This window comes from Coturnix japonica, chromosome 13 (assembly GCF_001577835.2).
Source record: "Coturnix japonica isolate 7356 chromosome 13, Coturnix japonica 2.1, whole genome shotgun sequence".
Taxonomy (NCBI): Eukaryota; Metazoa; Chordata; class Aves; order Galliformes; family Phasianidae; genus Coturnix; species Coturnix japonica.
The window spans coordinates 13,352,908-13,369,675 of NC_029528.1; the positions used below are offsets into that span (position 1 = coordinate 13,352,908).

Genomic DNA, 16,768 nt, shown 5'->3' on the forward strand with positions numbered 1-16,768 from the left:
GAGAGAAAAAGGTGATATATTTCTCCCTGACAGATAACAGCTAAAAGATTCGACCACATTGAAGCACTGCCTTCCTGTGTATGAGAAGTTAAGGCATGTGCAACTTGTTGTTATGCTCTGTGGCTACGACACTCATGCCTTGTGACTGTGCATACTGAGCAGCTTTTTTGTCTCAGCACCAAACAGAGGAGGTAAAATTAATGATAATAATAATAGATGGACAGTTCTTCCAGGTAGAAACTGCTAGAATATGTGTATCCCAAGGGGGAGGTTGTATCAGTTGGAGGAGGGATGAGTGCTGAGTGTCACTGGCTGGTGATACGTTAGTAATAGTGCCCAGCTCCATGTCAACGTGTACCTCCATCAAAAAGGTACATGTGATGCTGAAAAATCACACTGTAGGATAAGGCAGGTGGAAACTGGATGCAAGTTAGAAGGATTCAATACATAAGCTTGTTTTTCTCAGTGCAGATGTTTCTAAAGGATGTGGGGAATGTCTGTGGCCCCAGAGTTTCTGCAGAGTCCACCATGATGGATGTAATCTCTGTGGGGCAATTGTAGGGCTCTGCATAATGCCTAATGCTCAGCTCATATTGACAGAATGTCAATTTTAATTCTATATCTCAAAAAAACCCTAGCTTTGGGCTTGCTATTTAATGCAAGTTTGCTGTGCTGTGAAGTGGAAAAAAACGTTTTGCTTTAGTCTGTGCTTTTCCATTAAACACCTGACCCACTTCTGTCCTAACTGGATGCTTCTGTGCTTAAAATTGCTTCATTGCTCAGTTCTCCTGGATTCAAAAGATTTTACCAGTTGTCAAAATTCTCCCCTTTTTTGCCTCCTGTCCTGACCTCTGAATTGTTACTATTCTTAAAGAATTTCTTCTATTGTGTCGTTTGATGAGGTGGAAAAATATGAATTCAATAAACATCCCAACAGTGTTGAGATGACCTAATTCTGACATCCTCAGAAAGTTGTGGGCTTTTTTTTCCCCTCCCAGTTCCTCCCTGTGACAATTTTGCTGTACAATATGCATATTTCAGCAGGGGAAAAAGAGGAAGAGGTCCATAAAACTGTGATCCATCTTAGTTTTCATTTTTATGTCCTTCAAAAGGTTGTGCTTATATACAGGAACTTGGGAGATCTGAATCTGTTGCCAATATTATCACTCACCTGCTTGCTTTACCATAGCCTGATGGCTTTTCTCCTTTTCAAATAAGAATAGCTCCAGTAATTGCTTTGTCTGTTTTTCTTTCTGAAGAGCATTAACATCAATTGCTTCCTGTTGACCTAAAATTATTTCCTAGCAGCACCAAGTGCTGGTCTATTTCTGCTTTTGTTTTCTGCAATCCTAGACCAGCTTCATTACTCTTAAGTTCCCTGGGATCTTGGCTCTGTCCCTGCAGAAGTTTTTGAAGGTCTTTGCACTGTATCTTCAGATTTCTCATGTTGCTTTCAATGGGGAGGCCAGTTCTGCCTGTGAATGGGCATCAGAGCAGCTCTTGTGAGCAAACTTGCCCTTCTTGGACCCTTGGATACGTGGGGGCTGACCCACTGTAAGTCTGTTAAACAGCTGTGCATCTAACCAATAAGTTCATCATGTTGCACTGCATACCCAGAGCTGCTCTTATAAACAAGAGTTTCCATTTAATGTAGCGTTCAGGCTACATAAGTGTAGATTAAGACCCATTAACACCCAAGGACTTGGAAATGCATGATAAATCTACATGGTAGGCTATTGTGGGGTCTGGCAAAAGCTTTAACAGCCCATGGCTAACAAAGCAATATTTACTATAGGTCGTAAAAGTAGACGCAAATGTGGCAAAACCAATTACTGTGGAAAATGAAACATCTGAGCGTGAGATGAAGGAAGTTGTACATGAATGCCTGACAAGAAATCTATTGAACATATTAAATTATACACATCTCCCAGAATAGCTGGAGTTTTAAAAGGAATATAGTGCAGCAGTGCTCAATCAAGGACAAAAATACAAGCTTGGTGCACATCAGACTTGGGACAGCTTACACGCAAAGACTACTTTGAAAGTGAGAAAACAGCTTTGAACTCCCCAGCTTGCCATTACGCAAATACACACTCATGCAAATTATAAAGAAATCTCTCAGTGAAGTGAAGGAATGTGACAGCCACCCTCCACCACAAACCAGGACACAGGCGATGCAAATGGAAATGGGGAGGGGGGATGAAGAGCAGAGGATTGCATGGTCTGCACTTGAGGGTGGCAAATTGCTGCTTTGGAGCTGTAACATCTGGCTTTATTGCCTGGACTCTGATAATCAGTGGTTTACTGGGAAATGAAACTGAATCTAAATTTATGTATGGGAACATGATACCGATAGCTTTCTGGTCAGCTCAATCAAGTGAACTTGGAATTTAGCTTTCTGGTCTGGTGAGAAAGATTAATGCATGTTGTACATTTCTATTAAGATAGTTGGGGGGTGAGTGAGAAACTGGCAACAGCAAGAGTGTTAGAGCTAGAGGAAACTGCTGTCTGCTCTTACATTGCCTTTCTGTGTGACCTTACATGTTCTTGCTGGCAAGTTGATCTATCCCAGTTCCTTACACCTCTCAATTCTTAAAGGTGCATCTAGAGCTGTAGTGCTTGGGGTGCCGTGAATGTGTGAGGCATTAAGGTGCTGAAGGGCTCTAGAGGGATAGAGGAAAGATACCCTTCCAGGTGAATTTTCCATTCCAAATAGAGAATATCGGCTTCCTTTCAATTACCATTTCTGACAGCCAACTGTCCTTGTTGTTCAAGATCACTTTTCCAGTTATTTACAGAACAAAAAACCCAGTTCCCTGAATATTACTGGTTTAGCAGTTTGGATTAGTAGACGTGACCCAAGGAAGGAGCCCTGGATTCTTTTTTCTCAGTTAACACCTTCTCATCCAGCTTGGATTTCAGGTGTGCATCTTTCAGAGAGGACTCCTGTTTATTTCAGAAAGAGGATACTTCTGGCAACTGAGACACTCTTTTCCTTACAACTCAAATGACAGCAGGCCTGGGTACCCTCAAAGTACTCTACAAAAATGTTGTCTGTACACAGCATGTTGCTCAGCCTTGGCTGCAAGCCTGCTCTGTTCCTTCAATTCATGTGAAAGGCACAGAAGCAGTCAGCTCATCTCATGCTTTTCTCCTTGGTGACCCTAATGACTTTTACACTGACTGTGACAAAGGCATGAGCAGGAAACCTTGGTGGAATAGAAGTGGTGGGGTCAAGATGAAAAGTATAGAGCCCCTCCCCAGCAGTTGTGAGTTAGCTATCTGGGATGTACTCTTCAAGTCCTGAACAGCTTATTGCTAATTAATAACCTAAAGCAGGTTTGATTCCAGCTATGTATTTCTGCAAGCGTCGTATGGTCTGACTCCTAGTGAGACCTCAAATGAAGTACTCTGTCCAGATATGGAGCACTCAGCATAGGAGAGATGTGGACCTCTTAGAGCACACCCAGAGAGGGGCCACAAAAGAGCAATGGAGCTGTGGGTGTCCCTGTTCATTGCTGGGACTTGGACAAGATGATCTGTAAAGGTCTTTGCAACTCAAACAATGCTGTGATTCTATGATCTCCTCTTTCTTTGTATGCTTATTCAGGGTGATGAAGGAGAAGGGGGTGTGCATTTATTTGGAGCACAGGTGTGGTTGAAGCCATTTCTTGCCCCACATAGGCTTTATGATCATAAGGATGCGTGAGCTGTATGCAGTATTATTTCCTTAACTTTGAATTTCAGTGCCTTTGCATTTCAGCACATCTCCACTTGCAGCTTTCTGTTAAACCATGATGAAGAAGAAAAGCAACCAGGGTGCAACTTGCATGTTGCTCTGTCTTCTCGTCCATATGTTCATTCTCTTTTAACTAGCTCCAGTCCATCTAATCTCTTCTCATGCAGAAATCTTCCTATGCCTTAGTTGTTACTATTGCCTGTATTTAGACCTTTTCAGCTCCCTCCAGGGACCTTGATGATACAGCCACGTTTTTGAGCTTTACTGAAGGTGAAGCATTAAATGTCTTTATATAATTGCATGTTAATTCTCTGTGCAATGTTTCCTCCACTGATGTAAAAGTGCACATTATCATCCTTACTTTAAGTTGCTCAATATTAATGAAATATGTTTGTAAAGCACTTTAAAAGCTTGGCACAGCGTGTTACTTCCTAAGGTGCAGATTGCTGAACACTGCTTTAAGAACTAACAAGCTGAATGCTACCATATGCAGTATTAATTGCATTGTAAGATTTCATTATAGGATTTGCTGACATTTGCTGTGAACTCTCTGACAAGTTACTATAACAGCATGCTTTTATTTTGAGTGGAATAAAACAAATGAATCCAAAATTGCTTTTTGTGAATATCTTAAGCAAATTTTTCCCTTACTTTGAGATACCACTTAGCTACTGTTCAATTCTTTTTTTTTATCTATCTGACCTCCCATCCCATATCGGAAAAGGTTAGAAGTTAATACCTGAAAAGATGCTAATGGCAAAACTTTCTGTTGGAAACAGGCCTTCCTTGACTGTAACAGGTAAACCTGAAGCAGAAGTTAGATCTTTACTGCAGAAAATGGTAGGGGGGAAAAAGGACTGTACAACAACAGCAGTTGCTGGGTTTATTTCCTTCATTTTGGGCCTGTAGATGCAGAGTGGGTAAGATTGGGTCTCTGGTACCTTTATCAGCTCTGGAGCTTGTCAGGGGGGGCAAGGCAGACAGGCGGAACTGTGATGGGACCAGATCTCAGGTGTAGCCCTTCCCTGTTCCAAGGGTAGCCCTGCAGTTGTGAAGGAAAGCTTGAGCTGAAGGAGAAAATAAAGTGCCCTTGAGTTAATTTGAGAAGGTTAATTCTAAAGTACAACTGTGATGTGTCAGCTGCAGACTGGGTGTTCTGGGACACTGGCTGGAATTAGTGCTGTGATGACAAATTGCTGCTGCGAGGAAAACCTTTCTAAATAGAGAAGATCACAGCAAAGAAGTACCGACCTCTCTGCTTAACCTCTTCTCTGTGGGCATCAGGTTGCAGTGTTTGTAGAGCAAATTTGCTCATCAAAAGTGGAAAATAATAAAGGGCATGTGTCACTTTCTGCTACTTTGTGAGTGGACGAGGTGCAGATTCAGTGAAAGTTTCTGACAGTTCTTCACTTTGAGTTTTTCCTATTAAGCAATGCAGCAAAATTACACAGAAACAGCTTCTATCATTTAGATCTGTATATTATCACACCATTTTCATGTGTTTTTCTTGGTTGTTTGTTTACATTGGTAAGTGAAAGTGTGCTTTCCACTTTGGGATTATTTATTCTCCCAACTATATGAAGTGTAATAGCTTATTTGAACCATGAGACTGTGCTTCAGAACTGAAATTCTTTGTAAGCTCTGTCAGTTATTTCACTTGCCGAGAATTTATTTCCATTGGGTTACTATGTTAGAAATGAAGTGAGGTAGAAAACCCAGTTTGAAAAACCTTATGGCACGTACACTTCTTAAAAGCAAAGAGCTGTGTTTTCAAATGAAGGCATTGTCGTTTAATGTGGGTTAGTTCTGTGGTTTCTGACCCTGAGCTGCATCAGAGCTGTTTTTCAGATGCACAGAGGGCGCCCCAAGACACTTCTTGTTGTGGAAGCTGGAATTAAGTCTTTTGGCTGTGATGGGGTTTGACTACTGTAGTTTTGGGTGTCACAGCTCCGCATGTGACTCAGTAGACTTCGCTCCTGCTATCCTGTGCTCAGCACCATGTTGACAGCAGCCAGATTGGATTGCTGGCAAAACTTCTGGCTTTAGCTGTAAAACGTGTAAGTGCAGGGCTGGGAGTGGGAAGAACTGACCAAATGCAGAGCAGCTTCTTATGACATTATTTAGGTTGGTTGCTTTGTTTTTTTTCAGTTTCTCTTCGTTAAGGCATCTCAATATATTTGTTTGTTTAAAAATCCTGGCTACGAGCAATCGAAAGCAGTTTGATAAGTGAGGTCGTCAGGTAAATTGAAGGAAGGAGGGCACAGATGTGTAATATGGCCTTCTTCTGAAATACTATTAATCACCAGAGTGAAAGAGCTACAGTCCTGCAGCTGAACATCTCACTGCCAAAGCATGAACGCTGCACTAATACCTTTCAGTGATGAAGAACTTAATTACATTAAAAGGTTCCCTCGCATGTAAGTTGCCTGCAAACATGAAAATCAATTAGTGAATTTTGTGTCTTAAGGAAAAGGCTTTGCAAAACTTAATTGGTTCCACAGAAGTCTTGGATTTTTTTCTTTAAATACCATTTTGAACAAATTACTTCTGAGAATCGTGCATGACTATTGAGCTCACATATCTGCAGTGACTCATCTGATGTACATTAGGCCAGTGTATGTCCAGTTGTAAGCTTTCATGTATTATAAACGTTTTAGACAGACAAGATACAACTGAGTTTTAAGCTGACCTTAAAGTCATGAAGTGGCCAGTCAGCTCTTGTAAGTTCCCAACATTTAACATGTGATACACAATCAGGTGCTTCACCTCTGAAGATTAGTCCCAATTTGGAGGTAGATGGAGTCACAGTATGGACCTGTAAATCCAAGGGACCATCTCAATTTGACCTATTTTCTGCTGCTTTCTCAGTGAAAGCCTTCAACAGGTTTCCACCCAGACACAGTAGGCTTAAATCTTCTTCAGCAGCATGAATAAAACATGTTGTCTATAATTGTGATTCTCTCCTGAAACTTCTGCTGCCTGTCGTCCCTTCTAAATGAATTACTCATTAATCTGAGAATTAATTCGAACACAGCAGTGGGCCTTAGAATGAAACTGATTCCAGCTACTCCTCCTGCCATCCACCATAAACATAGTGTTGGTGACAAAATCTGATCCCAAGTGAAGAAAAGCATGCTTAACAACTTGGCTCCCTGGATGTTTGTTGAGCCATACGCAGAGTAGTTTTGTAGCATAAACATGAAAGCTGGGATTTTTGCAAGCAGAGAAGGAAGTTCACCTATGTCAGCTCCATATATTAGCCATGGAGAGGCTTATCCGGAAAGGTGAAGAAGTGTTGGGTGTTTTCTAGCAATTGTACACTACTGTGTGCTCTCCCTTCCTACTCTGGTTTCATTACCCAGGAGTCTGGTGAGGGTTTCATGGTTTGACACAGTAACGTTCCTTGGATGCTTCAGAAGCAAAAGAAAAAGTAATCTGTAAATGGCTGTGCTGTTTTGTTAGATGGAAGTACCTAAGAAAACATCATTGCTAATTTATATTGCCCAGTACCCAAAAGAACAAGTCATTTCAGGCAGAACAGGGGTTTAAAATGTATAGAAAATGTATATAAATATATGTATAAATGTATACGGATGTATATAAAATGCATAGAAGATGCTTTGGTTCTGAGTTGTACAACAGGCTGATTTGTAGATGAGGTTTCTGTGCGTTCACAGCACTCCTGGTTATTTGGCTCACACTCTCAAGGATTTGCAGTTGTCAAGCTGTGAATATTTCTCTGCACTTTCATGCTTCGTTTCCAGGGAAAGGATTGTGTCTGAGCTACCTGAGGGGAAAGAGCTGCTGAGACACAGAATTACATCTATAATAAATGCTGCTTCTTAGAAGAGGGCCTGTCTCACAAATTCTGCTGTGAGCATTGGTGGTTTCTGCAGGAAGGAGATTTAAGGGAGTCATACCAGCGTCTGCAAACAGGAGAGAGCCCTCTGCGTGGAGGGAGGGGTACACACTGTAAGTGAGTGTACTTGCCTAACATGATTAAAAGAAATAAATCCTATCCTGAATTTCCATCTGTGGGATTTGCAAGTGTAATACAAAAATGTCTGTATTTGAAACTGCAATCCATGCTCAGTTGGATGGGTAGATTAGGCTGCTGCTTAATAACTGTAACTTTAGTAGGTATGGACCAGTTAATGTCACTGTTCACTGATGAGAAGTCGTCTGTCATGATCCATCAGCACAGTGTTTTCTTCTCCCTCACACTCTGTGCATCTCAGATTATTCTCTTTCAGGGCTGCACAGCAGTGGGGGGTGGGAAGTATCACATTGGAATGCAGCTGTGGAATCTGTGTCCGTTTTGTTCTGTTGGAAAATTCACTTGGCATAAAGTTAATTGTACACAGCACCTTTCATTTGAGCTTGTATTAAGTAGCTCACAAAATAGTAAGAGTTGAATCTAGGCTGCTATATGGAAAGCACAAGGTAAACTGGTGGAGTCTGAGGAGGAAACTCATCTTGTGGGAGACTGGAGCACTGCTCTGGCTTAGAGGTGAAGTTTCTTCTTTGTGAACTGAGATTGGAGTGCATGTGTTCTTCCTTCCCAGGACTACAAACATCTCACCCTAAGGGGTTGTCCTAGTCCAGGTGTCTCCTAGCCTCCCTAGCTGGGGTTTGTCATGCAGCAGAGATAGTTTTAATACTCAAACAGCTAAGGAGCAACCCAGTGTTTGATGCCAGGAGTGCTCCAAGGACACCCTGGGTTTACATACCCAGAGGATTTTGTGTATTCTTGATGAGCACCATGATTGCTGGTCCCCAAACTCTGAAATAGAACTCCAGAAATGCTAGGTGGCAGTGAAAGCCCATTGCAGAGAAGTGCTCAGTTCCCTGCAGCACAGGATCAGGTCTCCTCTGTGCCTCTCTCAGCATTGCTGCCTGCATGGAGCACAGCCTCCCGAAAGCCTCAAAGAAGCTTCTTGCCTTGGACAAGGGGAGCTCAGCCCATCCTTAGTTGGAAGCTCCTGGCTACACCTGCTGGCTGAAATCTTAAGCAGTTCTTAAGTGCTCAGTCCCTGTGGTCACTAAGCTGATATTTAAAGATAGTTTACATCAGGGTTTTGTTGCCATTTGAGCTATTTTGCATGAAAGGCGGTGATTACAGAATGATAAAGTTTTGACACAGCAATAAAAGCCAGGAAATTCACCATTAGCAGTGGAGTTGCTCCCTCTCTTGCCTCTGCTGCATGACAGCTTTAGTGTAGGCAGTAACTGAGTAGAAACGACAATAGCAATTATCTTATAACCTTCTGCTTCAGTACACATCTTAACATTCAGTTGAGGAAAAACATTAGTGAGAAAGTAAATATTGATATATGAGTGATCTGTGCTAAAACTCCATACAGCTTGCAAAAACTGCTGTGACTATCAGCATCAATGTAAGTAAGAATAGGGTTTTCAGTTTCCCTTGCAGGTTTTGCTGTAAAAAGTATCTATCACGAATCCCCTCCCACTGCTTTCCCAGTCTCATACCTTCCACATTACCCTAATTAGTCAGGAACCTGGAGTTTATGTAATGTTCTTGATGCTGCTACTATCCCTTGGCTAAATAGGCCATTTTGGCATTGATTTCCCACAAGAAGTCGTTAAGTATTTTTGGCCATGGTTCATTGCTGTTTGTGATTGCTTAGGTGGGAAAAGAAATAGAAAATTGTGACTTACGTTTCATGAATGACAGCTTCCTATTTCTGTTTGCTCCTTATCTGTGGTTTAAAGCCTGGCCTATTAATTAATAAGTAGAATTTCTCTGCGTCCTTTGATCTCTGATACTATCACACGGAATACTGAATATTTAAAAGTAGTTTCCAGTTAATTTCTAGCACACGTGCTGTATCACAAGTCAGAACATTGAATAAATCAGACGCTCGTTTTCCAATTTGGAGCGAGTGTAGTTTTGGCAAAGTGATAGATTTAACATTGATTTGAATTGATCAAGTGCCAGGATAGACTATGAAATATCTCCTTAAATCAGCTGCTAAACAAACTTAAACAAGATTTTATTAAAAAGCGATCCATGTTAATAGCTACAACTTAAAAGGAACAGCCTGGTTTTCTGAAGTCCTGAACCCCTCAGAGATCTTATCGGTTTCACTCGCCTTTCGAGTCAAGTTAATGTGGTCAAAGCAACAAGTCTGACTGTGCTGCTTAGAGGAAAACAAACAAACAAACAAGAAACCAACAACCTTCATCACCAGATGTGCCTTTAGATACATTAGGACTGAAACACAAATGTGCTGTAGCAGGAGCCTGGTGTGGGGCACTGTTTGCTGAGTGAAGCACAGAACAGCTTCCTGGTCTATCAGGTACCAGCCTGGGGAGGTGGGTCTCCCTCTGATGGGGAACTGAAGCAGTGGGCACCACCTTTTCTTTCTCTCTTTCTTATATACCAGCTACATACAATCTCCCTCCAGTGTGGGAGCCAAATGCAGTCAGTAAAGTCATTCCATCCTTGCAAGGACAGCACCTGGGTAAAGAAAAGGGCTATTTGAGTGACCGGTGCTTGCTCACAGCCTGCCCCAGCTCTGCACCCCCAGGCTGTGCTCAGCTCCAGCTGCAGTGAGCAGAGCCTCATCAGGGTAAAGGCTTGTTTGCTATGAAGCAAACCTCCCATAACTCAGCCCACCTGTTCACAGTTTATTCGCAGCTGTTTCCATTAAACCTGCAATATGTATTCCAGGTTAAGAGCTGCTGGGACACCTTAGTGTGAGTCTGTCCTGGTGGTGTGTGCTTTCTCTTGTTGAATGTTATGGTTATTGCTCTTGTATATACCTCAAGGTTAGCCTTATTATTGAGATTTATTTGTTATACATCTCCACGTGAAGAAATTTATTTGTGCAAAACGTGGCTTTGTGTTCAGGGCAGCTCTTGCTGCTAGGTGACTTCCTGAGCTGCTATAAGGAAAGCTGGATGCTAAGCAGAAAAAGCTCAAACCCATTATGTGTAATGTCCATCTTCTGTGCTGCTTTTCCATGGCCTAGAAGAATGCCAGCATACAGTCAGGCAATTTCAGGTATGTTTGTCTTTTTGCATATGTTATTATTCTATCATTATGTTATTTTTGTATGTAAAGACCAAATATCTTTGTGTTAGAGCCTTTTGTACGTGAGGCTTAAACAAGTTGTTTCCTTTGCTTTAGTGGAGGCAGCTGTGCTTGTAAAGGACCTGAGTGTGGAGCTGCTGGCCAGGGGGGTTCCAGGCAGTAGAGAAGGGTCTGGTTATGTAGGGAGCCTGCAGAGGTTTGGAGTTACAGGTTCTGGGGTGTGGTAAGATCTCTTGCTGTATTTGTTGTCTTGAAGTTTTTGGCTTTTTCCAGTTATGTGTTAATCCAGATAGAAAGAAGGTTATCAGATTTGAGAAGACAGATCTGATTTGGGTCTTCTCACTGCTCATCAGGTAAAGCTGGGTTTTGTGAAGTGTTATTACTGTGTTTAGTGAAGGGGAACTGGTGTGGCTCAGGTGAGATTATGAGGTAGTTTGTGGTGCTGGAAATGGTGGACCATGGGGCAGCATTAATAAGATGCATTCAGGATTGGCTTTTTGCTGATTCTAACTTAGGGGTACTTGTGTTTGTTTATGCAGTGTCTTACATCCAGTAACTGTTCTAGAAAACATCCTCCTCTTCCTGCTCTGCACAACCTGGCAGCTAAAGAAATAAGGCTTTTGTTTACAGCCTTGCAAGCACAAACAGCTCCCTGAAGCAAATGCAGATGGTCATTTGGTCCAGATGTGTTCTTCCTACATCTTTCCCCAAAGCAACCATGTTGGCAGCCAAGGAGAAAAAATAAAAGAAAATGAGGCTGAGGCCAAGAACAGATATGGGGAGGGGAGAAGCAGAGCTGGCAGGAATGCTTGGGAGCTGACCCTGTGCCTCTGCCTGATGCTGCTCCTGCATGGCACAGATGCAGGTGGGTGCTGCATAGCCTGGGTCACTGCTCAGCATCCTGCTGGCCCCAAGCTGTGGTTGGCAACTTCAGTGCCAAGCTCTGGTAGAAGGCAACCCACCTATGCCCACCCCACATAAGTAATTTCCCCTTTTTCTCCTGCTAGCAGAGGCAGTCTGGTGACTCGTGTCCCATAAGTTAATTTTGCTTTTCTTTGCTTTTCATGGAGGTGTGGCAGCTTCCCAAGGAGCAGTCCTGTTGGACAGGCAAAAGGGACTTGCTCTGCCCTTTGTGTGAGCTGTGTGATACCCAAACCACTCATTACAACACTCGTGACCTTCCTTTATCTTTCTTTAGTGATATTTGGCCACAGTGTGAGATGGGGCAGTGACTGCACTTAAAAGAAAAAGGCTGTTTGGTTTTCTCAAGTGCTGCCACAGTGAGAAGTGGATGTATTGCCTACCTCTGAGTCTGCATCAGCGACTCATTTGTCAAGGGGCAAGGGAGAAAGTGAGCAATGAAAGCTTACAGAGTGTGTTTTCTTTTCAGCGTGCTATTAGCATTAATGTGAAATGCACTCAGATAATATGCTCCCTTGTGTGTTTAATAATTGAGCTCCCAGGTCACTGCTGAATCTTGCACATTTTGTGGTTCTCTGTGCAACAGTTCTGCACTGTAATTTAAGAATGGATAAATTATATTGCTGACCTTAGTTAATTGATGTCAGGGAAGCGATAGCTTAGCCAAGAGCAGGCTGCATCAGGATGCCCTGAGGCCAAACTTTCATCTCCTAAAAACAGCTGTAGGATGTTCTTTGTGATATTCTGGAAGCAGGTAATATTTGGTCAGATCACATAAGCTGGCAATGGGTGACATCTGCCTTCTCTGGAAGGCATAAGAGTTGTCACTGCTCTCATTTCCAGGTAGGATGGTATGGCTGTTCTTCTTTTCTGTGTTAGGTTGTGGAGTGCTCTTTACTACTGTTTGTGGGATAACACGTGGAATATAGCAGGCAGAAGGTGAAATGTGGTGCAGATCTGTGCACTGTTGCACGCAGGAGAGTTTGCAGGTTTGCTGCTGTCCCAGGACATAAGATGAAATGTCTGTTTGCCTTTGTGGAGGACTTCAGTGGTATAAAGAGAAGTGTTACCTTTGGAGCTGAGAGCTTATAACTGATGCTGCAGAGATGACCATTGTCTTGGCTGAGCCTGGGGAGACCTTGCTCTGAAGCACAATGGATTGGGCCCATGTCCCCCACTTTGGTGCTGCCCACAGGTTGTTTGTGCTGGGTGTGGGTAAAGCCTGGGCTGGGCAGTGCTGCTCAGGTGGGGATGCCCTGGGGACTGCTGTGGGCACATCATCCTGAGAGGAAATCGTTGCCTGAAAGAAATCGGATTTCTCCTCTGAGCTGTTTGTACTAAATTATGTTTAGGAGATGCAAATTGAATCTGACTGCATGATTTCGCTCAGAAGGAAATCAACGATTTCTTAATTCTCCTTAATGCAGGAGCCTTGGGAAAAAGCTTAATTCTAGCAGGCGTAAGTAACACTGCTGCAGAAGTCTCTCTATAAATCAGCAAACTGCTGAGCAACAATATTGATGGTCTGTTTGTTTATCCTGTTCACAAGGGATATAATAGGGATGTAAAAGTGAAGGGAGCAAAGCAATATAAGTTTTAAACTTAGTGGCACAGTCATCTATTGAAGAAGTAAACTATTTGCTTAGAAAAGCTGTGAAGGTGCAGAATAAAACTTTCCTTAGGATGTTTGAAATCTGATTGGTAGCCAAACACAACATAGATGTTTTCTTGCTATATCCAGCTTAGTGCAAACAAGTTTAATCCTCATTCTGCCTAACTCTTGGAAGAGTAGGCTTGAAGCAGAAGATGCAGGCTGAGGTACTTGGTATATGGGAAGCTTCCCTGCCTGTGCCTTGCTCCCAGTCTGTGCTCCTCATTACAAAACTGGTCACCTGGAACATCACAGCTGCTTGTGCAGTGCCCAGAAGAAAACTATACTGTGGTGTTCAATCTGTAGGTGAACATATTCAGAAATATGTATTATCTACGACTGAGGAGTTAAAGTGGAATAAGAGCAAATCCTCGCTCTGTTCCTGTCTCTGTTGTAAAATCTTGCTTTGTCCCTTTTCTCCAGAAGATCCAGGCCTTGTCTTCATTAATCTCCTAACAGGCAGACTTGTAATATGCCTCACCATGATCTCTTCCTTATACCAAGTCATTAAACTTCTTACAGTCCCTGCTGAATTGGCATCACAGCTGGTACATGCAGCTCCAGAAAGAAAAGCCTTAATGAAAGGCTGCCCAACAGAGCTGGTTAATTTAAGTTAAAATAACAGCAAGGATGGATGACTCGGATTTTTTTAATGTGTGTTTAACAGCTTTAACACCTCTACTTTGGGGCTGGGATTCTGTCCCAAGCAAACCCCTGTTGTCCTTGCTGCACAGTGGGCCTGGTGAGGCTGGTGCTGCACTGCGGCACGGCTGTCCCTTGAGGTAAGGGTAAGCCTGGTGCTCTGCCTTCCTCCTGCACAGCGTACTGAAAGAACTGAAGCAAACTGTGTTTTGTTCAGCCTCCCAGTCTGGTGGTTCAGCAGATAAGGAATGCCTTCTCAGGAGGAACGAACCATGAAATGTATTTGAGAATGTACATCAAAAAAAATCCTACAAGAATCCCATTTCTGATACATCCTGCTGTCTATTCCTGTTAAAAAGCAAGTCTTGTATTCTGAATTTCAGCCTGCTGGATTGAGCCAGGTTTTCTAAAGTAGTTTTATTGGCAGTTGGCATTAGAACCCTAACGTTTGCTACCACCCACCTGTGGGGAGAAATTCTTGGGTTTCCTTGCAGTAGGGAAAAATAACAAAAATAGGAGGGGGAAATGGCGTGTATTGGTTGTATGTAGTTGGTTATGTGATATATTAAGGATAAAACGGCTCTACAGGTTGCAAGTATGAACTTAATATTGAAAATGGCTGCCCTGTGCAAGGAAACATACAGTGGCTAATAGGAGTTGCTGAAGGAGTCTGGGGTTGAGCCTCCCTCCTATAAGAGCTGACCACAGTGTTCAGCTCTCTCAGAATATTTGTGCAATTTCATTTCATGGCTGTGTCTTAGCTATGAAATGTTTTCTTTTTAATTAAAGCATCAGCCCTCTGGTAAATACCACTTTAATTTGGGTTGTAATTAAGCAAAGAACTAATGCTATGCACTATTGAGCACACACAGGACACCAAGTAAATAATAAGAGCTGTACAAACAGACTGTTGCATCTTGTTGGTATGGCTTCACCTCCCACAGCTTGCTCCTACATACGAGTTTTATCCATGTTGTAGTTCTCGTGGTGATGTGGTCTATTAACCTTGCTGTGATAACAACAGACAGCTAAGAAGTTCTGTCTAAAGTCTACCTATAAAATAGGAATAGCAAAGAACTATAACAACTGCTGTGCATTAGAAAATATAGGTCTGGAGATGTCTTCAAATGTGGATGTGGTTGCCTTGCCAAAATAGGCAAGCACAAGGGAGGAAAGCAGCTTTCTGTTGTGCTGCATCTGCAGTGCTATCCTATTAATGTACTGCTGTCTTTGCCAGGCCTAACGAGGAGGGAACTGGCTTCTGTAGTTGGTGTGATAAATAACATCAAATGTTTCCTTTGGGTTCACGGCCTTATTAGCCAGTATGGGGTTGGTGCATGTTCGTTCTGGCTTTGAGTCTGTCCACAGAAGCAAGAGGGCACAAAGCAGTGCAATTCACTTTCCCTACCCGAACTGCTTGGGTTTAGCCACAAAGTGTTTGTTCTTTCTTTTAAGCTTATGCCTCTTATGGATGTAACTATCTATATGTGGAGTCATGGGTGAGAAAACGTTGCTCTGTCCAAGTTGGTTTGTTCTTAATTACTGAGTTTGTTAGACTTTCTACAAAATACTGTAGTCTTTCCATTGAAGTGGAACCTTCCTAATGCAAAATTCACATCTGGTCTTTGGCTATGGATGATGAAAATGTGGTAGAAGCTTTCTAAAGAGCTAAATAAAACACTGTTAGAATCTTCTGAAAACATTGTCTGTAATAGGGTCACACTGTGTGACCTTTCTGCTGTCTTCTGCTTCAGTCAGTGACCCTCTACAGGGATACCTAATTAGGTCTTAAGGTCTGTGATGTTATTTACCAAGTCTTAAAGCCAAATTATCTAGCTAAATACAGTACAAGCTGCAAACAAGTTGTGCATCTTAAATTGTGAATTATGAGAGGGTATTGGAGAGATTTATGTTGGCTTTGGCCTTCAAACAGGACAGGGAAAATTGATAAATATACAGTTGACTCCAATTTGTGCTGAATGATTAATGTGCTATTCCCATACCAGTGAATCAAACTCTCTTAAGTATAGTAAAAAACACTTAACAGCCTCCATGATCTTCTAAAGTATTTATGAGCCTAAATAATGAGTGGGATTGTGCCAGGTAAGTTGGCAGCTGAAGTCAGCAGAAGGTTTGTTGTTGACTCCGGTGGGTCAACAAACTGCTCTGAGCAACCAGCTGTAGTCAGCCCTGCTCTGAGCTGTGCATCCAGCTTCATTCTGTGCAACCAAAACCATCAGATTTCAGTATTACAGCAGAAGATGGTGAAGTGAAAACCTCAGAGGGATGCATTTGGTAGAAGAGAATTTAGGGCTTTAAAGTGAATGCCATGTTTGCCCTGGAATAAGTCAGGCTTTCCTGGCTTGTTCTGTTGTTCCCCAGCCCCCTCTCCATCACATCATGGGTGAAATAGTCCTTCAGGGAATAATTAGAAAACGAGGGCTTATGTGACAAGAACGTCTGATGGGAAATGCGTGGTACTTCTGTTTTCAGTTAATTAGGAACTTGAGATCTCTCATTACTGATAAAGCTTCAGGTTTCTGTTCTTTGAAGCAAACAATTTTCCAATCATATGTGATTACTGAGAAATGCTCTTTGGCTGGATCCATCAAGTTCCCTCTCATTTCCCTCCCCCCCCCCCTGCTCCTTTTTCCTTGTGTCTTGGCCTGGAGACATTGAAAGATATGGCAAACCTCCAATAATTACCTGTATGGAGACGTTTAATAGCTTCCTAATATATCTGAGTGAAGGCTATTAA

The 16,768-nt window shown here is 42.4% G+C and overlaps 1 protein-coding gene across 6 annotated transcripts in view; it reads left to right on the plus strand.

The window, feature by feature from the left end:
• Positions 1 to 16,768, plus strand: part of KCNIP1 (potassium voltage-gated channel interacting protein 1) — a 206,074-nt gene that overhangs the window by 157,214 nt on the left and 32,092 nt on the right. Inside the window, exon 1 of one of the 6 annotated variants that reach the window (XM_015876308.2) lies at positions 10,474 to 10,766. The exons of the other annotated variants lie outside the window; for them this stretch is intronic. Coding sequence (XP_015731794.1) covers positions 10,664 to 10,766 — 103 coding nt within the window. The 5' untranslated portion in view covers positions 10,474 to 10,663. Of the gene's footprint in view, positions 1 to 10,473; positions 10,767 to 16,768 lie in introns of those variants that run through there. 6 annotated transcript variants of the gene reach the window in all.